Below are 27,434 nucleotides of genomic sequence, written 5' to 3'. Positions count from 1 at the left end.
AGGAAATATCTGAATGCATGAGTAGAATGAGCCTTTTATCCTCACTGGCACGAGGAGGAGAGAAAGCTCCGAGGAAATCTCGAGGACACGATTGGCCACGAGTCACCGTGCGCACGTGCGCATTCTCCTTCTTCCACATCCTCAGGATCTTGTTTTGTTTCTTGCATTTTTCTCAAACCTGAGGTCATTGCTCTCCACTTAACACGTTCATTTGTTTCCCACCAACGGCAGCAAAGAAGAGATTAAGCTATAAAGAAGCCCATTAATTCTAAAAGACGAGGCACACTGGTTGTATTTAATCGTGCAGTTCAAAGAGTTACATACATCAACAACAGAGACACGTCAAAATTATAAAAGATTCTCCTTTAACTTAAAAGATAATATGCTAGAGCCCAATAAAGCACAAGTGTGAAAGTATGTAAAGTCAGGAGTGCATAAGAACATGCAGGCACTGTTTCACTCTGTGGTTCTGCTCCTGATGGCTGAAGGAGGCTGCAGGTGCATCATATTTTGGTAGAATTTACGTTACAGCAGCAGCTCTTTACTGAATGAGTAAAGATTGTTGCTTTCATTTAAAACTGGGAAAAGACAGATACACTCACATCAAGAGGCGTCACTCAACAACATGCCAGGTGTCTATGGTAGCCCAGAGCGGACAAACCAAACAGTGACTCCAGAGTGTAAAACATGGATGTAGTATCCCTGACGCCATAGCTCAGTGACAGCGGCTCCAGCTTGAATTTGAATCTTGGCTGTGCCTGAGTTTGCCAAACTCCCACTGGACCTTTGAGTATTAGCAACAAAATGTCCTTAAAGTATAAGAAGTATTCACTGTGCAGAAAGGTCCCCAGACAGGCTACTTCTCTCTGAAACGTAGTGCCGTAGAAGCACAAAGGAACATTCAGTGGAGATACCAACAAGTACAAATACCTCAAAACTGTCCTTAAGTGCAGTACATGAGTGTATGGACTTAGTTACTTTCACCTGATCTTTACAAGATCAAAGCGTAGGCTCAAAAAATAGATTCACAGAGATTCATAACATGCTGTTAGATGCTGCAGATAAATGAATCAATGAATAAAAAAAAGGAAGAAATCCAAAAAGTTTGGCTGTCTTCCAGTTTGCTAAACTGATGTTTGTTATTTTAATATTTATTTTGTTTTTGTATTTTCCAACTTTCCTTTACTTTGGAACAAATGTCTAATTAGACTATTAAGCTGATTACCCTCCGGACAATGACTTGCAGAGAAGTCGGTGGGCCGTGGACTCTGTTGACTCGGTTAATCTGTTCTGTCCCGTCATCAGTCCAGGATCAGAGTTGGGCGAAAGGGGGCTGTGCTGGACGGTCTGCACCTTCTCAGAGGAACCATATGATGAGATAAAACATTCCTTTGACCAGATTACCATAATCCTGTAGGCTAAGTGACACACTCATCTTTCAGCCTTGAGAAAAACTTGATCTTGTGTCTTTGAATTATTTGTTATCAAGCGTTTGCTGACCCAGATACTGTAAAATCCTTGCTAAAGGGATAAGTTATGGCTGGTACTTAAGTTCGGCCAGCTGCGTTTTCCGACTGTGAGAAAACCAGTTTGACCCACAAAGCATACATACCGTACTTTTGAGGAAGTGTGTGATTTAGTAGAGTATACAGAACTGTACAGGTCAACTGTTGAACTTCTACCCTGCAAATTTTGCAAATGATAAGCTCACATTCATAAATTCTATGCAAAAACTAACTGTCTGATCCCTGTTTGTGAACAGTGTGAGTCTTGAGTCAATCTTTGTCTTGTGCGATGTATTTTGGACCAGAAGCACACATTTACTATGAGCCACAAGTGTAGCATTTTGCAAACACACAGGATTTATATTTCTGTCCTTTGTGCCATAATCAGTGGTGGAAGTATTATTCCCATTCAGTACTGCAATGTAAAAATACTGCACTGCAAGTACTTCACAAAGTTACTCAAGCAAAGGTACATAAGTATCACCAGTAAATTGCGCTGAAGTATTAAATTTAGTAGTTATTTTGCGTACGCTGCAGCTGCTGGAGGAGATAATCTGCAAAGAAACTGCCTGCAGTCACTACAGCTGCCAGATAATTGTAGTAAAACAATTTGTGTGTACTTCAGAAGAGGATTACAATGGAAATATTCAAGGTTAGGTCAGGTTAACACTGGCATCGCTCATTAAACATAAACATGTAGTTTTACTTGATATCTTTGTTTAGCTTGATAAGTTGGTTTAGAAGACGTAAAGAAGTGCAGACAGTATAAATTAATCAGGGTCATAAATGACACGTAGATGTGAGAACGAGGGAATGTAAAACGAGTGTCAGCATAATGTAACATGGAAGGTGTGTCCGCTTCTTCTTTTATAGTGAAACTGCAGGAACAAATGAACCCACTTCAAACTGAGTGCAGGCAAACTGAACACGGGGGCAGAGCAGAGTTCAATAAACATATATGGCAGAGTTAATATTTAGAGTAGCATGTCCAGGTCAGCGCAGAGCACAGCATCATCTTCTTGTCGGATGATATGTTTACTGAATTAAAGTCATTCATGACATGCGAAAGCACAACATCTTCACTGCATATTTTGCCTCAGATCCACGTTCAGCTGAGTCGACTTACCGTCTGTGACCACAGGTTGAACCCTGAGGTGGCATTATAACAAACCTTTGCCCTCTGTCCCGGGGAGATTTACGCCATGGTCAAATGGCTCCAGACTTATAGTTGTGGCCAACGGGGGACCCTAACAAGGCTCTTTGAATTTAATTCCTGGTCAGACCACTTGTTAAACTATGCTGACTTTGTTTTTCAGCCTTGAAACTTAAGTTGGTTCCTGATAAACAATGAGTCAGCATCATATTTCTAAAGATTACCAGGTAAACATTTGAGAAATTCAGCCCTTAATAAGGAAAAATAAATACTTCGGGTTGCTTTTCTGTTGCCTCGCATCCAGAGAAAAGTGCAGACAGTGTGAGACTGTCAGCCTGAATACATCAGTTACAACAACAGTCCAAAGCACATCACATCCTGGACACGGCGTGAAGGGAGAGTGGCCATGTCTTTATGGCACTTAGAGAAGGAGACACTTTCCATCTGGTGTTTGGACAGAAAGAGGCCAGTTCAGCAAAAGTTCAGCACTGTTTAGGTTCACGAGCCTGGCAGTTCATTCTCAGGTCAGTGAGGTTTTATATCCGCCCTGCGCCTGTTTTTTTCCACATAATAAAAACAAGGTCACACAGAGGTACTTATGGTAAGATTTATCATCTCATGTCAACACCAGGGCCTGCAGGTGAGGCCTTATTTATCTTTATTTTGCCACATGTATCTGCGCTGTTTGTTTTGATGTAATAAAAAGAGGTGCGTTTGCCTGGAGCACCCTGGAGAACATCCACTGGATAACCATTGTCAACAACTGTGCAGCGTACAAAATGTTGGAGCGATCGGTGTAAAGTGGCCTTGAACAGCATGGAACTGACTGCAAACACTCCTGTCAAAAAAGAAGAACAGAGCACATTTATCCTCTGTGTCACTGTCACTCAGCAGTGCTAAAGAACGCCTATAATTTAACGTTTTAACATTTAATGTCACCCACTGACATTTTGACCTTAAAACCCACCACAGATAAACAGATATTTATCTTATGAATGTGGGCTTCTTGCCCCACACTCGTCTGTGCCAACTGTGGTTCAAACAAGCAGCAGCATGAAGCTAAATGTTGGCATTTTCATGGTCCTGGAGTTGAATTTTTGGTCCGAAGTCCATCAAATGCTGTCCCTGCTTACTGAATTGTTCATTGCAGCCACATTCAAGCAGATCGTGCATGTAGCGTCCAGCCCTTCAAATCATGCCTGACTGTGAATATTTGTCTGCCTGACCTTGAATGATCCATCATTGAGGGGCAAAGCCAGGATTTTAGGAGCACAGAGGCTATCAGACCAACAGGCCGGACAGTTGGTGCATCCGCTCATTTGTGGAAAACTTTCCACTGCACTGTTTTCTCTGCATCAAGACACCTTTAGCTCTTCTAATGGGGAGTCCGGTCAGTCAACAAGGAAATTATTTAGTTCGTGCTTTCTGTGAATTTTGTAAACTGCATTTCCCAACATCAGTCTAATCAAGTCTAAAAACTAAATACAGACTCCTTCATTTATTCATTTGTTATCATAAGAGTTGTCCCAAAAAGCCCCATCGTGAGGTTTTTTGGATTTGGATTCTCTGAAAAACAGATCATGACCTCGTGTCCTGAATTTTGGGATCGCTGCGTTTAGTTTTCCACTGTTGAAACACTTTTTGGACAATCATTGTGGAATCTTCAAGGAAGGAAAATCTGGTTTGGATGTAGTCAGCCTTCAGGCAGATTAGCATAGCATTGCTCAGAGCTCATAACATTGCTCATGTTTGGAGTTTGACAAAGATCATAATTATTCATTTAAGGCATCATCGCCTGATCTGACGTGATGAGTCTTCAGCAGTCACACTGAGGAGATTTCTCTTCCTCTGCTCTGAGTGATTCATCCGCCTTGTGCTCAAGTGATCCAGCTCCAGTTCAGCTCAGCCGCACATGTGCTTCTTAGAAATTAAGTCGGTGAAAAACGTGCAGTATTTTCCAAGAAAACACGCAGAAGCTGATTTTCCTGCAGAGTGAAAGAAGCAGGTGGTTAATGCTCTTTTGTTTCTGAAACACAGACTGTGAACTGTGTGTGAGTGATATTCATTACGCGCTCTGAAGATGTATTATCTTACGCACCACATATGGATTAAACTTATTTGATCATAAATACAGTTCCCAATTATGTTTCAGTCAGATCTCACAAAAAACCAAAAGTCATTGCAAACAGTCAAATTTATAACTTTGCACTTCAACCAGAACTTCTTTGCTTTCTTCTGGTTGCTAATAAAGGCTTCAGTTTGAGGCGTGCTCACTGATTGTTCACAGTGAGTGTATGTTTGGTTTACTGTGGCTCCACTCCCACTAGTGGTTTGTCCTTCCACTGCAGCCAAGGTTCAAATGAGAGCTCAGCGTCAGCACCAGATGACAAGGTAATAAGTGACGGAGGTGAATTTGGAGTTTGTGTAAAATGCATTTTTTGATTAGAGTTAAATTTAAATCACCAAATTAAGCAAAGTCAAATATTTCCAGTAAATGCCTCTCAAATAATATGAATTTGAAGGAAGGGAATAATTTTAAGTATTAAAACTTAATGTTTTAACATTTATAATATTGTTTTTTTTTTTTAATCTTTAAATTAGTTACAACTCAAAACAGTTTAGTCAATACAACTCAAAACCACCTTGAAACTAGCCAGCTGATAACCTGAATTACATTGAGTAATACCAACTTAAAACATCAAATTAAACGTACAAGTACACTGTAACGGGTTTTTGAGATCAGAAATCAAAGTTATGATATAATAAATCAAACATTTTAAATAAAGTTTGTTTATGGTGCTTTGGTGCCTAAACCTAACAACCCATGGTTGTACTCAAGATGCTCATGTTCAAGATGTCCTGTTAAGATACATGAACTGACACTTGCTCGGCAGCTCACACAGCGTTTTCTGTGGTCGTGTTGTGCTCCTGTTCCACAAGCTTCATCACCCAGAATTTGTTGGCAAATCTTTATTGACAACACACTGATGTTAATGTTTCACAGGGACGTGATAATGACAATGTATCTTTAAGGGATGACTCATGTTCTCATTTGTCGTTGGTTTTTATCATTTGATGATAAAGAATTGTAAATAAACTGTGTTCTGCTCTAAACTGGATTACGTTCAGTTTGACTGGCAGTCCAGCAGAAAAAAATGGCATCATGTACCTACAGAAAAGGCAACAGTATACTAAGTCATTCTTTTCAGTTTGCTTCGTCACCATTGGCGACACTGGCCTCTGAACAAATGTAAAGTTTATTGTAAAGTCACAGACGGCTGTGTTCTGATAGCTCAGCTACACAACGCGTCAAGTCTGGGAATCGACCGCTGTTGGATGTTTGAGTCACAGCTTTGTCCCAGCACAGTGAGTGGGATGTTTGCATATGAGCCCGTTATCAAACACTGAGCTGAGGACCTTGTTCAGATAAATATCCCACAGAGTCGAGCTGCTCTTCATTCTCCAAGAAGACGAAACCACAACTGGTGGCCAAAGCAGCATGGCTCCATCACTTCTTACAACGACAGGAGGACTCCTCTTACTTTTCTCCTTCTCATCAGCAGTAAGTCACTGAATTTGGACTTTTCACTCATGCAGCTTCTTTGAACACAAACATCTAAATGGCTTTTGTCTTTTTTTTGTGTGTAGCAAATCAGAGGAGACAACCTTGCAACATGCACCCCAAATGACGGCTTTGTAAGTATGAAGTCACAGATAATAAGCTTTCATGTTCTTGCAGTTTGGGTTGTGTATGTTTTTCACCTGTCACCTGTCCATGCACAGGGAAAGTACTGTCCTACGACCTGCGGAGTGGCTGATTACATGCTGAAGTACATGCCCAGTGTGGACAAGGATTTGGACGAATTGCAAGACGCACTTGACACAATTGCCAATTTGACCCAGGGGGCAGAAGAAACTGTTGTCTACATGAAGGATTCTGTTACTTCAGCTCAAAAGAGTTCCACGCCAGGTAACACTCTCACCATCTTCATACAACTGACCATGAGTCTCTTTGTTAATATGACCAGATAGTTCAGTCTGTTACCTTTACTGGTAACAGTAACTTGTTTTTAAATGTGCTCTTTGGATGAATTCATTTAACTTGGCTTGACTCAAGCACAAACTCTTGTTGAGACGTTTAAGTGTCATTTAAGTGTGGTGAGTGCTTTGAAACAGCCTTGAGGTCACGACGGACTCTGACTTTTTATTTCAGACACGTACTTCAAAAAGTCATCGAGCATGCTGGATGATGTCCTTCGATTTGAAAAGACCATCATCGCGCAGGAACAGCAAATATTGTGAGTGAAGCGCTGAAGTTGCAGAGTTTGACATGCAAAAAGAAACTGAGCACATTTACTCAATTATTACTCTTCAGTACATTTCAGAGCTGCTTTTAGTTCTGTTCCACTGTTTTATAATCCAGTGCTTTTACTTGACAGCTGTAGTTACTGACTATTTTGCAGATTAAAAATGTGAATATACAACATATGAACATCTTACAAATCATGATGTGTTGTCATAGATAAGACACAATATGTAAAAAATAAATCAAATTGTTTCCATTTCTACCAGTTTTAACATGAAAGAGCTTCATACTCATGAATGCATCACTAATAATATAATGTTTAATATAGTATATTAAATAACACTGAAAAAGCCACTGCTCACTTTAAATTTTGCTGCTTTAAAATGGGATCAGTTTGATGCTGGTCTTTACCAGTATGGCTTTTTTGACGTCTCTGAGCCGCCCACGCCTTCAGGTCAAAGCACACTCACCCACACAGTCAGGACTGAACACAGATCAAGGGGCACTTTTCCACCCACTCCTCTTTGCCCTGCAGACACTGGAACTTAAAAGAAACTCAAATTCATGTCACATCTTCACGTCTTTCTCCAAATTTGATCCATCACTTTTTCCTTTTGGTTCATTCTATTATCTTCTTATTTTTGGCTGATTCTATCATATATCTTTGGATTTCAATGTTTTGTGCCTCTGTGTGAGAAACTGGAACATGCCTTACTCAGAACACGGCTCGTATTTGTGTCTCTCTTCGCAGTGAACTTCAGAATTTAATCACATCCAATGAAAGGAGGATGGCAGACTTGAAACAGCTCTCCATTCAGCTGCAGCAGAAATGCAGCGAGCCCTGCAAAGACACAGTCGAGATCCAGACCACCACAGGAACAGGTAAAAAAAAGAGATAAATACATTCAATTCATTGACCCTCAGGTCATTCCCATTTCACAAGATGTTTCTCAATCATGCCTCAGCTGAACAGCGTTTGTCCTTGGTTACACACTAAAATCAATATGGTGCATCAGCGCAAAGTAAACACAATAATTCCAGATGCAATCTTGTGTGACCTCATTTCTAAACTTTAAAATTCAAAGAAACTTGGATATAGTTACTTAAGAAATAAAAAAAAAGTTTTCTTTTAACTTATTTAATAATGCTGAGCTTTTCCTTTTTCTTCTTCTTCCCTTTTTACATCAGACTGCCAGGACATTGCAAACAAAGGCGCCACCACCAGCGGTCTTTACTACGTGAAGCCAGCGAAAGCCACCGAGCAGTTCCTGGTCTATTGTGAGATTGACAGCTTTGGCCGTGGTTTCACAGTAATACAGAGGGTACGCTTCAGCTTTATTGCTTCAAAATGAAGGAAATCCCACCCCACCCCCCTCCACAAGCAGCTTCACACTGTAGCTCAGAGGACTGCTTTTCTAAGAGTGACATTCAAATCTTAACTGCAGACATGGGAGTCAGGATCTTGCATTTCTGTTAAAAAAATGTTGGCATTGATCACTTTTTTGTGCCCGTAGAGACGCGATGGCAGCGTGGACTTCCACAAGGACTGGATCCAGTACAAGAACGGCTTTGGCTATCTGTCACCAGACGACACCACAGAGTTCTGGCTCGGCAATGAGAAGATGCATCTGCTGACTGTCGGTACGACCATCCCGACTGTGCTGAGGATAGAGCTTGTTGACTGGGACGGCAACAAAAGGTACACATACACACACACACACACACACACACACACACACACACACGATAACAGTTTACGTAAGAGGAGAGCAAAGGGACTCTCTGACAAGTCAAATATGACCCTGATGATGAGGTTTGCTTTGAAAAAGAAAAAAATGACTCAGTAGGTTACAAAGAGCTAACATTACTCCTCTCTGTGGCCTCCTCACTTCAGGTATGCCGACTACACCATGTTCAGAGTCGGGTCAGAGGCCGACATGTACCGTTTAACATACGGCTACTACTTTGGCGGCGACGCTGGAGATGCTTTCGATGGCTTTGACTTCGGCGATGATCCCAGTGACAAGTTCTACACGTCCCACAACGGCATGCAGTTCAGCACCTTCGACAAGGACAATGACAAGTATGATGGCAACTGCGCTCTGCAGGACGGCTCCGGCTGGTGGATGAACAGATGTCATGCTGCACATTTGAACGGCAAATACTACCAGGGTAAGACCACATGGCTAAAAACCAAAGCCAGACGCTTGTTATCTAAGCACATATGTGAGTAAAAATCATCTGACGTCCACCCTGAACTGTCTGTGTTCTCTTCATGTAGGTGGCAGGTACACAGAAAAGGATGCAGGTGAATTTGGCTATGACAACGGCATTATTTGGGTCACATGGCACAACCGCTGGTACTCCCTGAAAGAGACCACCATGAAGATCATTCCCCTCAGCCGCATCACAGCAGGCGGTGGACAGCAGGCTGGGGTCAAGCAGTTTGGTGGACTTGGAGATGCTTAAGAAGCAGACTGATATGTTTGTTGTCTGTTTAGGCTGCAGTTAACATGCAGACCACAACAGCAGCAGCCGCCTGAAATGACATAAGAGGCCTTCATGGAAAATTTCTGACTTTATGATGTGTCTCGCGCATTTTTTGCTGATCTGACCCAGCAGGACACTGATGTTCGCATTTTCCTTTTCTTCTTCTGTGTGTTTTGAGCACTGAATAAATGTCTTTTCGTTAGCAATTATGGTTTGTCTTTACTTTTCTGTCATATTACATTAATTTAGCTGATGCTTTTATCCAAAGCAAAGTGCAGTGAGCGCATTCAGCCATGTGGCTACAACCCAAAAACTGAAATAATCATGCAAGTACACTGAACTATGCTGAAGTGCTTCAAGTGCTGCATTTAAGAGAAAGAGAAAAAGTTTAGTTCTTTAGGCCAATCTGGACAAGCCAGTTTTCAGTCTGCAGTGAAAGATGTGAAATTCACTCCATCATTAGTAGCAGAGCGTAGTGGACGGGCTGGGGTGTATGGTTTGACCGTGTCCTGGGTGTAGGATGGGTCTGAGCCGCTCGCAGCACAATAGGCAGGTGTCATTGTATTGAATTGGATTGGAACAGCCACCTGTAGCCAGTGTAGGGTGCAGGGGAGCGGTGCAGTGTGAGGACCAGCTGGCTTGCTTCATTCTGGATGAGCTGCAGGGCACATGCAGCCACACCAGCCAGCAGTTTATGTGTAAGATGGCAAGAGCTTGGACCAGAACCTGCACCAGCTCCTGGGTGATGAACGGACGTATCCTCCTGATGCTGTAGAGGATGGATCTGCAGGAGCAGTTTGTTGCAGCAGTGATGGCAGTGAAGGGCAGCTGGTCATCCAGTGTCACACACGGCTGTGTTCTGATAGCTCAGCTACACAACACGTCAAATCTGGGAATTGACTGCTGTTGGATGTTTGAGTCACAGCTTTGTCCCAGCACAGTGAGTGGGATGTTTGCATATGAGCCCGTTATCAAACACTGAGCTGAGGACCTTGTTCAGATAAATATCCCACAGAGTCGAGCTGCTCTTCATTCTCCGAGAAGACGAAACCACAACTGGTGGCCAAAGCAGCATGGCTCCATCACTTCTTACAACGACAGGAGGACTCCTCTTACTTTTCTCCTTCTCATCAGCAGTAAGTCACTGAATTTGGACTTTTCACTCATGCAGCTTCTTTGAGCACAAACATCTAAACAGTTTTTATCTTTTTTGTGTGTAGCAAATCAGATTAGACAACATAGCTACATCCAGCGCCAATGGCAGCATTGTAAGTATGAAGTGACGCATACTAAGCTTATGTTTTTGCTGTGTGGGTTATGTATGTATTTATCTATGAGCACACTATCATCAGTGTTTTTACTCTTGCTTTGTCTATATGCAGGCAAAGTATTGCTGTCCTACATGTGAAGTGGCTAATAACCTGCAGAGGTACATGCCCAGTGTGAACAATGATTTGAACAATTTGCAACAGGAACAATTGCCAATTTGATTCAGCCGCCCACGCCTTCAGGTCAATGCGAACCATCTGTCCTCACCCACACAGTGAGGACTGAGCTCAGAGCAAAGGAACATTTTTCCACTCACTCCTCTTTCCCCTGTAGACACTGGAAGTCAAAATCACTCCTGACATTTAAAAAAAAAAAAAAAAAAAAAAACCCTCAAATTTAATAATGTTTCCCAAATTTGATCCATCATTTGTTCCCTTTGCTCCTTTTTTATTTCATTATCTTCTAATTCTTGTTCTATTGTGTAAAACATCTTAAGGCTCAACTGTTTTGTACTTTTCACTGTGGAAGAAATGTGTTTCCCTCTTTCCAGTGAACTCCAGAATTTGATCTCATCCATTGAGACAAGAATGTCAGACTTGAAACAGCTCTCCTCTCAGCTGCAGCAGAAATGCACCGAGTCCTGCAAAGGCACAGCTGAGATCCAGACCACCACAGGAACAGGTTAAAAAAAAGAAGATAAAAGCAATTCATTGAATCTCGGGCTGTTCCAATTTCACAGGAAGTTTCTCAATCATGGCTCAAATGAACAGCGTTTGTCCTTGGTTACAGACTAAAATCAATATGGTGCATCAGTGCAAAGCAAACACATTTATTCTAAATGTAATTTGCTTCAAGTAGGTCGTGGACAAAAAAACATGATGGTTTGGGTCTTGATTTTTAATAAACAGCATTAGTCTTGAATGAATCAGACTTCTTTCACATTGTAAGTTTGTTTTTCTCATCAGACTGTCAGGACATTGCAAACAAAGGTGCCACCACCAGTGGTATTTACTACGTGACACCAGCGAAAGCCACCGAGAAGTTCCTGGTCTATTGTGAGATTGACAGCTCTGGCCGTGGTTTCACAGTAATACAGAGGGTACGCTTCGCATGAATGATTACGGAAAAATGACTCTTTACTGTTTTCATCTTGTACCGATGATTCCTAAGCATTACTTTTTCAAAGAATTACAACTTAATGCCCAGAAAAACATCTGAAATGAGTCCTGAAAGCAAACAACAGATCATAAAGAAAGAAAAAAAAAGGAAACTGACTAAACAAAACTAAGTCTAAACATATGGGTGTTGAGCTGCTTTTTAAAGGTGTCAGCAGACCTTGAGTCCAATGAGAGAGCTTTCCAAAGTTGAGGAGCAACAACCTCAAACACACAGTCTCCTTTTGTCTTGGGCCAAGGAACAATCAGCAATGCCTGATCAGGTATTTTAGGGCTGCAGTACCTTGTTAATGTAGCCTGGTGCCTGACAATGCAAGGCTCTTCACGAAAACATGCTCCTCCTCCAATAGTAGAAAGAGGAACGAACCAGTCAGTTTACTTGCTGGCCAAGACTCAAAGCCTGGCCCGTAGAAATTAAAAGATTATGGAAGGTAAGTTTTACAGAAGAGGATACAGAGCCAAGGCAATTCAGTAGAACAGACACTTTTTCCACATTTTGAAGTTTAAATGAAATGTATTATTGAATATCATCTGCATAACAGTGGAAGGCAATACCTTTAAAAGGAGGTATTATCAGCTGGAGAGGAAGCATGTACAAAGCAAACAGTTGTGTACCCAGGACAGAACCTTGGGGAACACCACAAGACACACCAGATACCCTGCCAGTCTTGTCTTTGTAGGAGCAACTTTTTTTTCCAGGAATGAAAGGCAATGCTCATTCAGAAATTGAACTCCACATCACGATTCGACAGGACGGGACGGGGGGCTGAACCTTGTGTTCTGATCTCTAAAGATGCAACGCCTTCCTGAGTGTCATTAACGTTTTCTTACCCTCCTTTTGACAGTTAATATCATCAGAAATAGCTGAAAGAGACAAAAAATAAAAGTCAACGCAGTTTAGCAACTTTTAAATGTTGTGAATGTAAATGCAAAAAGTAACAAGTTACTGACAGTTTTCATACAGTCCCTTAGTGAACCAGCTTTCAAATCTGTCAGGATTTAACAAACGTTTTGTTGATTAACTGCAGAAATGGGAGTCAAGATCTTCCATATCAGAAATTTTGATACAGGTTTTTTCCGCAGAGACGTGATGGCAACGTGGACTTCAACAAGGACTGGGTCCAGTACAAGAACGGCTTTGGCTATCTGTCAGCAGACGACACCACAGAGTTCTGGCTCGGCAATGAGAAAATGCATCTGTTGACTACCAGTTCGACCATCCCGACTGTGCTGAGGATAGAGCTTGTTGACTGGGACGGCAACAAAAGGTACACACACACACACACACACACACACACACACACACACACACACACACGATAACAGCTTATGAAAGAGGAGAGCAAAGGGACTCTCTGACAAGTCAAATATGACCCTGATGATGAGAGTTGCTTTGAAGAAGAAAAAGTGACTCAGCAGGTTACAAAGAGCTAACATTACTCCTCTCTGTGGCCTCCTCACTTCAGGTATGCCGACTACACCATGTTCAGAGTCGCGTCAGAGGCCGACATGTACCGTTTAACATACGGCTACTACTTTGCCGGCGACGCTGGAGATGCTTTCGATGGCTTTGACTTCGGCGATGATCCCAGTGACAAGTTCTACACGTCCCACAACGGCATGCAGTTCAGCACCTTCGACAAGGACAATGACAAGTATGACGGCAACTGCGCTCTGCAGGACGGCTGCGGCTGGTGGATGAACAGATGTCATGCTGCAAATTTGAACGGCAAATACTACCAGGGTAAGACCACATGGCTAAAAACCAGTGCCAAGCCCTTTAATTGGTGTTCATTTGCACAATTAGTGCTGTTTAAGGCCCAATAATTCTGTTTTATTAACAAACCACTGATGCCCACATGCACAAAGAAGCTTGTTATCTAAGCACATATGTGAGTAAAAATCATCTGACGTCCACCCTGAACTGTCTGTGTTCTCTTCATGTAGGTGGCAGGTACACAGAAAAGGATGCAGGTGAATTTGGCTATGACAACGGCATTATTTGGGTCACATGGCACAACCGCTGGTACTCCCTGAAAGAGACCACCATGAAGCTCATTCCCCTCAACCGCATCACAGCAGGCAGTAGACAGTAGGCTGATGTCAAAGAGTTTGGTTGACTTGGAGATTCTTAAGAAGCAGACTGATATGTTTGTTGTCTGTTTAGGCTGCAGTTAACATGTTGAGCACAACAGCAGCAAAATGAAATAAGAAATGAAATAAGAGGCCTTCATGGAAAATTTCTGACTTTGATGTTCAAATTTTCCTTTGCTTCTTCTGTCTGTTTGGAGCACTAAATAAATGTCTTTTCTTAAGCAATTATGGTTTGTCATTACTGAACACTCTTAGCTTGGACTGAAATGCAGCTGTTCTGTAAAACAACATGGCAATGAGACGCACCTTGTCAAAAGAAATACACTAAAATAACATACTGTATGTGTCAGAATGAGCAGAAATACAGACATGCATGTCATGCAATGAAACAGTCTTGAATGCTGTCTAATATAATCGACACCACCGTAATTCAGTGTCAATAAAATATTTTTTTCTCAAATACAGAATTTGTTACAGAACCTAAAACTTGGACCACATTATGATCTGCAGGAGTTTCTCGCTTTCTGATCATATTCAGGACACCATGTCATGTTCTTATAGATAATACATACACACACACGGGCTCACAAGCACAGGAAAATGGTAACATATTTGCTTTACATTGAATTGGGCTACACAGAGGGCTTTTCACAGAAATAAAATGCAGTTTAAAAGAATCTAAAGAGGCTAAATCAGTTTGCTTTATAAGCAACAATACGCAATACATCTGTGGAAAATAGTTTAGTTAGGAAAATAAACTAACTAAAACCTTAGTTAGGAAAATAAAAGAGCTCTTTACAGCTCTTTACAGCTCAACCTAGTCAGGTTATTTACATAAATTATAACTTGCTCCATGCTTACTTTTGTGGGGTTGACTCCTGAATATCACGTTCAGCTGGAATAATATCTGATAAGAGTAACTGCAGGGATTATACAGTTAAATTTTCACTGACCGAGTTCTTATCTGAAAGTCACTGTTGACATGTTTATTTTGATTCACATTTGGACAGTTTATCTGCTTTGCATTGTGTTCTAGTCCTGTTTGTCTACATGCATCATCACAACCAGTCCAAATTCCACCTGGCTCGTTGAACATGGTTGTGCCAAATCTCAAATGCCTTTTTTATCGCCCATCACCGATTTTAAAAATGGTATGGTTGTAAAAAGCTGCTATGAAGCCTAAAGTCCATAAGTGTTTTCGAGATTCCTCTCACAATAAAAAAAAAGCAAAACTTGCAAGGAGAATTTTCGTCCAAAACAAGATTATTTGATTATGCTTGGCCATCTAACATGGCAACCCACGCACTATGCACCAACTGGGTACATGTTTTGACACAGAAAGATTGGATAACCATTAATCAATGTTCTCCAGCCTGGTACATGAGGCAGAAAAAACAAAATTTGGCCTGTGCTCAAGGTAAGTTATACTATTGTAAACATATTTGTACTGCAGTCAAAAAATATCAGTAAAATTTACTTAAAGTATCAAAGTACTTTAAGTCCTTGTTCTGCAGCAAATGTCCCCAGTGGTTGATATATTGTTATGTATGATGTTATTAGATTGTCAGTACTGATGCATCAGTGTGTGAGCTTCATGTTTATATACTTAACGTACTTAATAAGCAGTAGCAGTTGTGTCTTGATGTAGCCCAGTGGTTCCCAGTCTAGGAGTCAAGACAAATGTTGGGGGTCACGAGATGATTAATGGGGTTGGAAAGGAGGAAAACCAAATTTTAGGTTCACCATTTGTTGTCATATTTGTTTTCTGACCTTTTCTCTAATCTTTGCTTTTTAAAATACTGGATAGTTTTAACAGTTACTGAAATTAAACCATGTGGGAAGTTTAGAGGAGAAATGTCTGTTTGGTGAAACTGCAAACAACCCAAAGACATCTGGAACGTGACAAGGGGCAGTAAAGAAATAGTCCAGTGAAGTACAGAGTACTTTATATTAGTAAATGTAATTAGTTATTTTCCAACACTGATTATTACTGAACATTCTGAATGTTAACAATTCTGGGATCTTTTGTGCAAAAGTAGAAAAGAGAGTTTGGGTTTCTTGTTCAGCTTGTCTGTTGCACAGCCGCACACCTTCTGACCGCTAGGAGGCGCTAGCAAAATGCTAGCTTCCGTTGTTATTGTTTACTTCCGGGTCGTCGAGTTGTCGGTTTGTGGTGGTGCTCATGTTTTTGGGATTGTGATATATTTTTGAGCGCGACCAGCTGTAATCACTGAAATAAGTATTTTTTTTCACCTGTGGTGTTTTTCCGTGCGTGTACCGCCACGATGAGTGAGGTAAGCCGAGGTTTGAAGTGTTTTCGTGGCTTATTCTGTTCTCCCGCTCCGCCGCTGCCCAATGTATACCACGTTGGGTCCGGCTAATTGCTGGACCATGTTATGTTAACGATATGTTTTCTTGTTTATATGCAAGGATAGTCATTTATAAACATTGTCGTCTTTGTAAGTGGTTAAATACCATTTATTTAAGGCACATATTTATTTCCACAGGATGTCCAGAAGCACTCGGTCCACACTCTGGTCTTCAGATCTCTCAAAAGGACGCATGATATGTTTGTGTCTGACCATGCGAAACCCGTCGCACTGGATGATGAAAGGTAATTCTGGCTGATCGCATTAATACCTGAAGTAGAAGTATCTGGACTAGATTTCTTTGTGTCAAGTATTTTAAAGGACTCACAAATCTTAAAAAGCCATCCTTGGTCTCCATGTGTTAGTCTCGTCCAGCCTTGAGTAGTTTAGCGTTAATTGCAGCAGTTTTTTCTGTAGACTGATGTGGTCAATGGCGAGAAAAAGAACAATGAAATTACCCCGATTTTTTTGTTTTCGTGATAATAATAAGTGTTTCATAGGCCTTCTTCGTGGACAAAATCATGTCCTATAGCTTTTTGAAAATTTTAAGTTGTGGAATATGGAAGAATAGAGAAGATAATTATTTCCCTGAGTCAGCACAGAAGTGATTTTTTTGAGCTTCGCCTCCTGCGTTTCCAGCTACCAGTTAAAGATGGATGTGAAACTGAAAGCGGAGTACGGTGCAGTTTTACACATGCCTGTCCTGAAGGAAGGGAAAAACAGGGTGTCACAGCTTCCTGGCAGCATGCACGGCCTGCAGAGCATCACACAGCCAGGTGAGGATGAAACAAACACTGCATGTTACCTCAGTATGATGGCTTTATGGGAGTATTTCCATTTTATGCTGCTTAAGACTATAAGTATTATTCAGTCCATTACATTTCAGAGGTAGATATTGTATCTCCTATGCCTCCAGAAAGACCAATACACAGAAATGTTTTCTATCGACATTGGACTAATTTGAGGATAATGTCCTTGTTTGTCTTTCAGGGGATGAGCCTGAATACCTGATCGCCGGCACACATGCTTATCCCTCTGGACCTGGTAAATACTGTGCTATTAATTTAACCAAGCCACATGCGCGTGGCAGCGTTATTCTCGTGTTCACGTCGGTGTTTTTCCTTCAAAAGGAGTCGCTTTGACTGCTGACACACAGACACACAGGAATCCAAGCGAGGGAGGAGTCCACTCCATGGCGCTGGCTTTGCCGCCGTCGCAAGCCAGGTAGGTTTTTCCTCTACAGTGTGTAAATTGAGAGAGTAATTTGGCAGAAACAACCCAGATTAAGCACATTTTCAAAGCTTTTTCAGGATCTTGACACAGCTAAGTTTGCAGAGGGTCAGATGGAAAGTTCAGGAATAATTTCCGAGGGAAGAATTTTGGAAATTTAGCACAATGGAAAAATCATACATTTTAATCAACATTTGGGGGAGCCGTATTTGTTCTTGTCTCATGTTTTTGTTAAAAGTATGCCCTTTCGTGGATTGAACATATTTGACATTTTTTATGGTAGTTCGGTGAGCCGGCAGAGCAGTTTAAAGAAAAGGACACGGTTTATGACCTGTTAACATCGTCTGCTGGTTTTGGCTTGCTGGCAGGTGCTGTGTAGCTCGATTGAGCGTGCTAATTGAGGATTTTTAATTGATCTGTTTCCAGTCATCCTTCACTAAACTGTTGATTTTTAAAATTTCCATCAGCACCAGTTGTGTCTGTGTATGATAGGGTACGAGGTTTGGTTGGTCTGCATGTGACAATGGAAATACAGGCTGAGCATATAACCCCTATATTTCCATGTTAATACCATTATTTCTCATAAATCCATGTTCCTCTGCAGCCCTAAACACAACTTATTCATCTGCAGTATAAACAACATTCACATTGTTGCTGAATTTCAGGCAGGACGCGAGCCGCACCGCCGCCAGCATCGGCGACATCCATCGACACGCAGGAGGAGGGGAGAGATCTCACCCTCCATCGAGCGCTCTGGTCGGTCACAGTGTGATAGTTCTTGTGATAGCTTGTTTAACCTTTCTATGAAATCCCAGAAAGAAATGCAGAGCTGGTGACGAATGTATTTGTTTCAGTCACTCATGGAAGGAGGCACCACCAGAAATTCCTCGCTCATGAGGAAAGCACCAACCATGCCCAAACCCCAGTGGCATCCGCCGTGGAAGCTGTTTCGGGTAACTACGCATCGTTTAGCCTTTCCAATTTATGTTTTGTTTTCCTTTGTTTGTGGGCGTACTTGACACGGTGATGTCAAACTGTGACCTGCGTTTATTTTTAACACAGTATGTTTATCTGCCAGGTCATCAGCGGTCACCTCGGCTGGGTGAGGTCCATCGCCGTGGAGCCTGGGAATCAGTGGTTCGTCACAGGGTCTGCTGATCGAACCATAAAGGTGAGGAAAGCTGGAAGTAATCTGAATTTCTGACGTAAAATATAAAAAAAACACACAAAATGTTACTCAGAAGTTTTGTGCTTCAGTTGTCCTGATGTGTAAAAATATTACAAATTCTGAGCATGAAATCTGCTTTTTGACTTTGAGAACAGTGATTTCAACTCTACTCAGTTTTATTTATATAGCACCAAATCACATAACATAAACTGAAGGTCACTTTCTGTCTCTGGAGCTTTCAGCTGCATCTTTTGTTCTTCATCAAGTTTAAGTTTGGCTCAGTTGTCAGAGTCGCCTCAGTGTGGTCACATGATGGCAGCTTAATCTCTGATTCAGACTGAGATGCAGTTGAAAAAGATGAAAATTAGAATTTAATCTGTTGTACTTTAAGTAAACTTGTGCATGCCAGAATGGTTGACAGCAGCATTATTACACACACACGCAAGCAACATAAAAAGCATGTTTTCAGCATCTACTGATGCAGAAGTCCCACCTGCCACCACAAGGGGGCAGTGTAGAGACGCTGTTTCTGGAAATCATTGTTAATGCTCATAATATGACCTGAAGGCTGCTCGTTTCCACAGATCTGGGACCTGGCCAGCGGGAAACTGAAACTCTCCCTGACTGGACACATCAGTACAGTGCGCGGTGTGGCGGTCAGCAGCCGCAGCCCCTACCTGTTCTCCTGTGGAGAAGACAAGCAAGTCAAGTGTTGGGATCTGGAGTATAACAAGGTGTGACAGTGTAAAGAGAGGGACGCTAACATGATGAGTTACTTTGAAACGTGTGTGTGGCTCACATTGTTCTCCTGACAACGTGCATTAGGTCATCAGGCACTACCACGGACACCTCAGTGCTGTGTACGATTTAGACCTCCACCCAACGATCGACGTGCTGGTGACGTGCAGCAGAGATGCCACAGCAAGGGTGAGCTCATACTTTGCATGTTTGCACGAATATGTTCTGAAGATGAGGCGTGAGTAATGACGTCTCTGCACGGCTCATTAATTCATTTCCCGTCTTCTCCGTCCGTGCAGGTGTGGGACATCAGGACAAAAGCCAACGTGCACACACTGACCGGCCACACCAACACTGTGGCCACAGTCAGATGTCAGGCTGCAGAACCACAAGTCATCACTGGTAAACTCTTCTTCTTTTCTTTTCCAACCAATGATTCTGTATCATCATTACATGTTTGAGCTGCAGCTCGTTGGTTCGTCTTCATTAACCTCAGCTGACTGATTTAACCTCCCGCAGGCAGCCACGACTCAACCATCAGGCTGTGGGATTTGATCGCTGGAAAAACCAGAGCAACTCTGACAAACCACAAGAAGTCTGTCCGAACTATCGTGCTGCACCCCAGACAGTAAGTGTCCTCAGCCATCGTGTATCGTGTGGCTGGTTAGCGTTACACGTTAATATTTGATCAAGTCATCAAATAAATTTGCTAAGCATCAGCTGGCTTCATCCAATCATGTGTTCACAAAGTGGTGAACCTCGCTTATGAACGACTGAGCCTTTCCAGGATGCCCCTTTCATACCCAATCATGATACTATCACCTGTTACCAATCAACCTATTTACCTGTGGAATGATCCAAACAGGTGTTTTTGGAGCATTCCACATCTTTCCCAGTCTTTAGCAGCGTTGTATCATATGGAATAAATTTGTGGGTGATTGTTCAATCAAAACTGACTTTGAAATTGAAAAATTAAAGAGCGAATGGATCAATAATAGAACATAAGCCCTTGCAGGACTCTAATACGCCGTTATTCAAACAGATGAAGTGTTTGTCGTGCTGAATTGTTGTCATCTCATTTCCTGTGTTGCACAGATACACGTTTGCCTCTGGTTCTGCTGATAACATCAAACAGTGGATGTTTCCAGATGGAAACTTCATCCAGAACCTGTCGGGCCACAACGCCATCATCAACACCCTCGCTGTGAACTCTGACGGCGTGCTGGTCTCTGGAGGTATTCTCATCGAGCCAGTTCGCTTGTTTCATCGACAGAAAACGCTTCACTTTTAATAGCTAATCGTAGTTTTTTTTATTTGAGTTCGTGCTGAATCCTGATTCGTCGTGCACTTTCTGTTCGCTTTTAGCCGACAATGGAACCATCCACATGTGGGATTGGAGGACGGGCTACAACTTCCAGCGCATTCACGCGGCCGTGCAGCCTGGATCTCTGGACAGCGAGTCGGGCATCTTTGCTTGCATTTTCGACCACTCGGAGAGCAGACTGATCACCGCCGAGGCTGACAAGACCATCAAAGTATACAAGGAGGACGACATGGCTGTAAGTTAGGCTGTCATGTTTAAAGCCAGTTTAGACTGGAGCGTTCTTTCCCCGGCAGCAGATTTTAACCACCCTGTTTTCTTTCTTGCAGACGGAGGAAAGCCATCCGATCAACTGGAAACCAGAGATCCTAAAGAGAAAAAGATTCTAGTCACTTTTATTTCTCTTCTTGTCACAGTTTATTTCTACCAAATGTTGTCGATACACTCATCAAGTTTTCGCTTCCTACTACTTTTCCCGTCAGGCAAACCTCTTCATGACTAATGTGTCTCTGACAGCAGCGACCACATCCTGAAGTTCAAGTGTCCCCTTTTACTCTAGAAACCATTTGCAGTCTTCAGTGTACGATGTTAGTCCGATCAGGTGGCCGTTTCGGACCGCCATGAAGCTCCCCGAGTGTTTGTTCTTGATGATGACGGTCCTGTGGTGGCTCTGGTCTGTCTGATCCACCAGCAGCAGCCACTCTTCGGACTCAGACGGACTGGCCTCGGAGTAGACCTGGTTCCTCCCGGGGTCAAACCCTGCCGGTGTGTTGAAAAATTAGCTTTTTGTATGGACTCAACGGACTCGCTGGTTGTACAGATGTGGAAACGAGCGTTGCCCCCTTTTTCTGGCTTGCAATGTGAAGTTTATTTTGCTCCATTTAATAAAAAAGACATTTTCCACATACTTCCTGTTTGCGTTGTCCCTTTAAGGTCGGTGTCTGTGTCTTACCGAGGTATCTGTTGGTGACAACGTTCCTGTAGTATTTGCAGCCGTTGCCCTTAATCTCCTCCCAGTAACAATGATCTCCAGGCGCCTCGTTCAGCTCCACCCTGTATCTGCTGTCACCAGGCAGGTGGGTCAGCTGCTCACCTGTGAAGACACCAAACTTTAGAAACCTGCATCGTCACGTCTCAACATAGATCGGTTTTCGGAATAAAAGCTTCACCCCAGTTATGTATCGAACCAAATTACAGCAACAATGTCCCAGTTCATCCTGGATAATTCACCAACATCAGTGTGAACAGTTGTGATTCGAGCTGCTTTCTGCCGAGTCCATCTGAAAACATTCCTCAGTGGCGCATTTTTCTTCTTCGGTGGTTTGTCTCTGTCTACCTGACTCATGGATGTAGAGCTTTGAGAGAGCGTGGCGAAAGCCTCGGCCCGGTTTCTTCTTCAGGCGGGGCTTTGATGGTTCCGGCTGATCCACCGACTCTCTCTGAGGCTCTTCAACTGCCAGGAGGTGACCAGCGTTGAACATGATCTCCTCCTCCAGGGAACTGAGGCACATCTCAAAGTGCTCCTCATCCTTCTCTGCGTTTCTGAAAGATCGTTAACAGTAGATGCAATGAGAAATGTTGGATCAGATTTATGTGCATGCATATGATCAAGTCTCAGACGTGATTTAAGTGTTTAACAGATCCACTCTCTCATGAGGATGAGTAGTTTAAAAGTGTGTCACCTGTCCCCTCTGACAGCCTCCTCACCTGAAGTCCAGCCACAGCAGGCCTGCAGTGATCAGTCCCAGCCACTCGCTGGCCTCCCAGTTATTGGCCAGCATGACCGGCACGATGATGACCTCCCTGGTGTCGGCGTAGTTCAGCTCCTTCTTGCAGCTGCGGGACGCCTGGTAAGCCGGGGTCATGAAGGGGCAAATGACCACGGCCTCCTCCACACCTGCTGCCATCCTGAAAACACACCACTTTTAAAAAGACAGCACAGATTTGAAGGTATTTTAGGAGGTTTTAAAGACCCTCCTCTGCACTCACGAGTCGTTTATGTTCCCTGTCACCCCTCCTTCGATGTCCATCCACACCGGCAGACCGTCGTCTCTGAGGCGGTCGTAGATCTTCTTCACCAGAGCCTGGTCGTCCCACTGGTAGGAGAGCATAATGTGAGCTGGCATTTTCCCTCCTTTTCACTGAAAACGAGTGAGAAAACAATCCTGTGTGAAGCTTTTTACAGTTCGTGGAGTTGCTGAACAAAGTGACCCAAACAAAAGGAGGCTCAGTCGCTCTGCTGCTTGTTTACTCAGGTATACAGCTCAGGTTACATCTGTTGCTTGGTTACAGCTTGCAAGCACAGGTGGGAGGATGCATGATGGGTACTAAGTCCTGCAGGACCAGTAAGATAATTAAGGCGCCTCATAGCTATTTTAATGTTATATATTTAATATATATAAATACCAATTTGTGCTGTGACAAATGTACTGGAACTTTAGTTGATGTGGATTACAGGTTTCACATTTTGGACTGATTTACCTGTTATGGAACCAAACCTTTTCCATGTTTGGTGTTATTCTGAGCTTAAATAACTCATAAAATAATTTCATTTTAAATTCAGTCAATGCTTTTACTTGGGAAATGGAAAATGCACAGAAAAGTAATTAGAAGTGACATGTCCTCGTTATGCTAACAGACCAGGACAACCAAACTTTTTGAAGGAAGCAAATCTTTTCTACACATTTAAAAGTTTTGTTTTCGCACGTTTACAAAAGGTGACAGACTTCCATATTATGTCTGAGCATCATTTCACTTATTTGAGCCAAATTTGAGGTACTTGTAATTTATTATTTCAATTTTATCTCCAGATCTGCTGATTTTTGAAATTTTCTGATAAACTGAAGGGTCAAGTGTCTTCTCCTCCGTCTTAAGCTAAATAAACTAAACACAGTGTGGTATTAGTACTTTTGCTTAAGTAAAGGATCTGAATACTTGTTCCGCCACTGACTGAGCCCGTAATTAACCAGATAGACTTCATTTAACTTGGCCTCGTTTGTTACAGGACGCACTTCCACTGCTCACTGCAGTTCTCGCTTGTCAACAGCAGAGGGAGCCACCTCAACGCTGTATGCACGTGCCAAAGCTGGACCTCATTAAACCGCATTTTCGCTGATTTATCGTGACCAGTAACCAAGAGCACAGCGTGTTACATTGTATTCGCTCAGCTTTCTCACCAAAGTTCAGTCTGCACGGGTTTTTATCTTCACATGACTTTTCTTTAACTTTCCTTCACATTTTATGATCTTCAGCAGGTCAAACTCAGGTAGCTATGCCACCTGACAGCACGCGGCACAGGTAATCTCGTCGCCTATAATTAAATCTTAAGCAATCGGGGCCACAGATGGAGCCGATCAGCGTGGGACGTGCCGCCTGCCAGGAGGTGTGTTCAGTGCGCGCAGTTGGTGCTCTGTGGCCATTTAGCGCCGGGATGTGTGTGTGTGAGGAAGCCCAGAGGATTTGCGCTGTTAGATGTGTGGATTTCTAGTCTGCAAAATCACGCAACAAGCTGCGGAAATATTGCGATGGAGAATGACCGCTGGCTGCGCAAAAGCGGTGCGTTTACCTGTTCTTGCTTTGAAATGTAACTGAGAGGTGTGACTCGGAAATATGTAGACGAACTTCGCCGAAAAGCTCGAAGCCATGTATGAAGGGGGAATGGGTCGCAAAAATGCCGCAACTTCGCTCGTGCGGACGCTCGTCGTGTCGCTGCTTTGCGCGCAGTCGCTCGGACAGGTGTTCAACCTGACGCTGTCCATTAAGGAGGGTTTGCCTGCCAAAACCGTCGTTGGAGACCTGGGAGCGGTCTTAAGCAGGCCAAGCACCGGATTCTTCATCTCAGAGAGCCGGGACTCGTATGTGTTCAGGGACCTCGAGATCGACGCGGACACGGGCATCATCTCCACCGCTGTGGTCCTGGACAGAGAGAGCAGAGATAAGTATGAGTTTGCGGCCGCCACCCTCACAGGTGAGATGATAAAGGTGAAAATAGAGGTGAAGGATGTGAACGATCACTCACCTGTGTTTCCCTCAAAGGAGGTTGACTTGGAAGTATCAGAGCTGAGCCCCCCGGGGAGTCCGTTTCAGCTCGAAGGTGCTAAAGATGAGGATGAGGGGGAGTTTGGCACCCAGGGATACAGGATCACAGAGCATGAGATGGGGGACTTGTTCCACCTGGAGTATCGCAGTGGATCTGAGGACCACCTGAACCTGGATCTCATCCTCATGAGCAAACTAGACCGAGAAACACAGGACTTCTACTCCCTCACCATTGAGGCCTTTGATGGAGGCATCCCAGCCAGGACGGGGACCCTCCGGGTGAACATCCACATCCTGGATGAGAACGACAACCCTCCTGTGTTCAACCAGACCGAATACCACGCCTCACTGCCCGAGGATGCTCCAGTGATGTCGTCTGTGTGTCAGGTGCACGCCACTGACCTCGACCTGGGCAACAACGGCAGGGTCACTTATGAGATCAACAGGCGGCAGAGTGACCCGAACGAGGTTTTCTCCATCAACGAAACCAGCGGTGTGGTGTACCTCAACAAGCCGCTTGATTATGAAGCTCAAGCTTTTCACGAGCTGATCATCAGCGCCAGAGACAACGGGGCTCAGCCCGAGTACAGCAGCACCTTTGTGGGTGTGAGGGTGCTGAATATCAACGATAACAGTCCCACCATCAGTGTGCTGTTTCTCAGTGAGGCAGGAGACGCCGTGGTGTCAGAGGCAGCAGGGATTGGAGACTATGTTGCCCGGATTTCAGTGTCAGACTCTGACTTTGAGGAGGAGAGGGTCACTGTCACGCTCGAGGGGGGTGATGGGAAGTTCACCCTGAAGCAGACGGATGATTTTCTCTATGCTTTGTGTGTCAATGCAGAGCTGGACCGGGAAGACAAGGATCTTTATGAGCTGAAGGTGCAAGCATCAGATTTGGGGAGCCCACCCCTGAGCAGTGAGGTGGTCTTCCTCCTGAGGGTGGCTGACACCAACGACTGCCACCCAGTTTTTGAGAAGGACGAGTACATCATCAGCATTGCCGAGGACGCTCCTCAGGGCAGTTCCCTCATCCGGATGCAGGCCAGAGACGCAGATGAGGGCGCCAACTCGGACATCAGATACTCCATCCTCAAGTCCAACCAGGACAGCCTGATCACCATCGACCCAGAGTCGGGTCTGGTCACCACAGCTGCAGCACTGGACAGAGAGACGCAGATGGAGGTTTGGTTCCTGGTGGTGGCGGCTGATGGAGGGGAACCATCTCTGTCATCCACAGCTACAGTCACGGTGCTGGTGGAGGACGTCAATGACAACGAGCCGGTGTTCCAGCGGCAGCTGTACAACGTGTCCATACCCGAGCACAGTGATGTCGGAAGCTGCTTTTTACAAGTATGTTGGAGAATGTTTAGCTTGAAGGCTCCATGTTTTCAAAGCGCCGAGCCTTAGAGTGTCTATCCATGCAAATATTTTTCTTTAATGGTCCAGATTTTGAGCTGTCTGTCCCTTCAACCCTAAACACATCAATGTCCCCTAGTCCAGCTGGGCCTCTGTTGCATTCAGAGGCCCAGCTGGACTAGGGGACACTGGAATTACATGGTCAACGTCTTAAACTCCAGAGTGCCCCTCACCAATACAATTTAAGCCAATCAGAACTTCAGTTTTGGTGGTCAAGTAACTGACACTGAAACATCTTTCCAGACACATTCTCCTGCTCAGTCTCAATAATTCACAGGAGACACTGTAAGAGGCTTTCATAGGGACTATTTCTTTGGACGAAAGTAGTTCCAGTGATATTTGTTGGCAGTGAAGTGATGTTCCTGTGAAGAGATGTTGCTGCAGAGTGTTTTAAATGTATTTTTTTATATTGTGAGCAGCACAAAGGAGCTTCCATTCGTTTCCATTGTGTTGAGGTGGAGGCAGATATCTCAAAACCTGGACAACTGACACTAGTGTTGACACAGGTAGTCCATTAGTTGGTGAGTTGACCAACAGAAAGTGAATGTGCAACAAACATACGGCTCAAATCTTGGGAACCACAGCTCAACAAATGAACAGTTACTTTGAGGTTAACATTTCTCTGTTAGACTTCGACTAGTTTGATTTCGTAAAGAAAGCTGAAGTGAGACCAGTGGGAGCGTTCAGCATCTTATGCTCTCTGTCTTGCTGTCTCTTTCTTATGTCTCATTAGACAAAAGTTGCCTTCAGTCTGCATGCACAAAGACATCAGTGTCCCTCCTGAACACACACAGCACACACACATACACTCCCTCCAGCTCAGCACTGTGGCTTTGATATGACAGATGCGATGCCTGGTACCACAAGCTGAAGCTCATTACAAAAGAAGCCTTATTTAACAATTCATTTTCTGAAGTCATGTTTGGTATTAATTGGTCCAATGCAAGCCTGAGTTTTAAGTGTGTGTGTGCGTTGTTTTGTATTCTTGCTTAGGTCCAAAAAATAGTGAGAAATCACAATTTCCCAGAGCTCAAGGTGACAATAATAAAGGAGGGAAAAACAGAACATATTTACATTTAATGAGCTGGAAGCAGAGAATGCTTCATGTTTTCACATGAGAAACGACTCAAACAGTTTATTAGCTACGCCAAACTAAAACAAA

General features: G+C 43.4%; 4 protein-coding genes across 4 annotated transcripts in view; all 4 read left to right on the top strand.

Annotated features, from left to right (window-relative positions):
• Nucleotides 1-6,145: 6,145 nt before the first annotated feature.
• LOC143319693 (fibrinogen gamma chain-like) lies at nt 6,146-9,433 on the top strand. Its single transcript, XM_076728836.1, has 9 exons — nt 6,146-6,220; nt 6,307-6,354; nt 6,442-6,628; nt 6,872-6,956; nt 7,716-7,846; nt 8,153-8,286; nt 8,479-8,663; nt 8,859-9,136; nt 9,246-9,433. Exons 1-9 carry the CDS (start codon nt 6,158-6,160, stop codon nt 9,431-9,433), a joined length of 1,299 nt encoding a protein of 432 aa, XP_076584951.1. The 5' UTR covers nt 6,146-6,157.
• A 1,877-nt stretch (nt 9,434-11,310) lies between these two features.
• Nucleotides 11,311-14,019, top strand: LOC143319723 (fibrinogen gamma chain-like). The gene is made up of 5 exons (XM_076728905.1): nt 11,311-11,404; nt 11,689-11,822; nt 12,982-13,166; nt 13,365-13,642; nt 13,846-14,019. Exons 1-5 carry the CDS (start codon nt 11,311-11,313, stop codon nt 13,992-13,994), a joined length of 840 nt encoding a protein of 279 aa, XP_076585020.1. The 3' UTR covers nt 13,995-14,019.
• Nucleotides 14,020-16,129: 2,110 nt separating this feature from the next.
• plrg1 (pleiotropic regulator 1) lies at nt 16,130-21,725 on the top strand. Its single transcript, XM_076729529.1, has 15 exons — nt 16,130-16,286; nt 16,500-16,606; nt 17,001-17,137; nt 17,352-17,405; nt 17,492-17,585; nt 18,257-18,347; nt 18,446-18,544; nt 18,670-18,762; nt 19,344-19,493; nt 19,585-19,686; nt 19,797-19,899; nt 20,017-20,125; nt 20,593-20,732; nt 20,863-21,056; nt 21,148-21,725. The coding sequence occupies exons 1-15, from the start codon at nt 16,278-16,280 to the stop codon at nt 21,205-21,207; spliced, it is 1,542 nt and encodes a 513-aa protein (XP_076585644.1). The 5' UTR covers nt 16,130-16,277; the 3' UTR covers nt 21,208-21,725.
• A 2,665-nt stretch (nt 21,726-24,390) lies between these two features.
• Nucleotides 24,391-27,434, top strand: part of dchs2 (dachsous cadherin-related 2) — a 29,341-nt gene continuing 26,297 nt past the window's right edge. Inside the window, exon 1 of the mRNA XM_076729435.1 lies at nt 24,391-26,206. Coding sequence (XP_076585550.1) covers nt 24,461-26,206 — 1,746 coding nt within the window. The 5' untranslated portion in view covers nt 24,391-24,460. The remainder of the gene's footprint in view (nt 26,207-27,434) is intronic.

Source organism: Chaetodon auriga, chromosome 4, assembly GCF_051107435.1.
Source record: "Chaetodon auriga isolate fChaAug3 chromosome 4, fChaAug3.hap1, whole genome shotgun sequence".
NCBI classification, from domain to species: Eukaryota; Metazoa; Chordata; class Actinopteri; order Chaetodontiformes; family Chaetodontidae; genus Chaetodon; species Chaetodon auriga.
The sequence above is the reverse complement of the archived record's forward strand: the minus strand, read 5'-3'. Positions and strand labels throughout refer to the sequence as shown.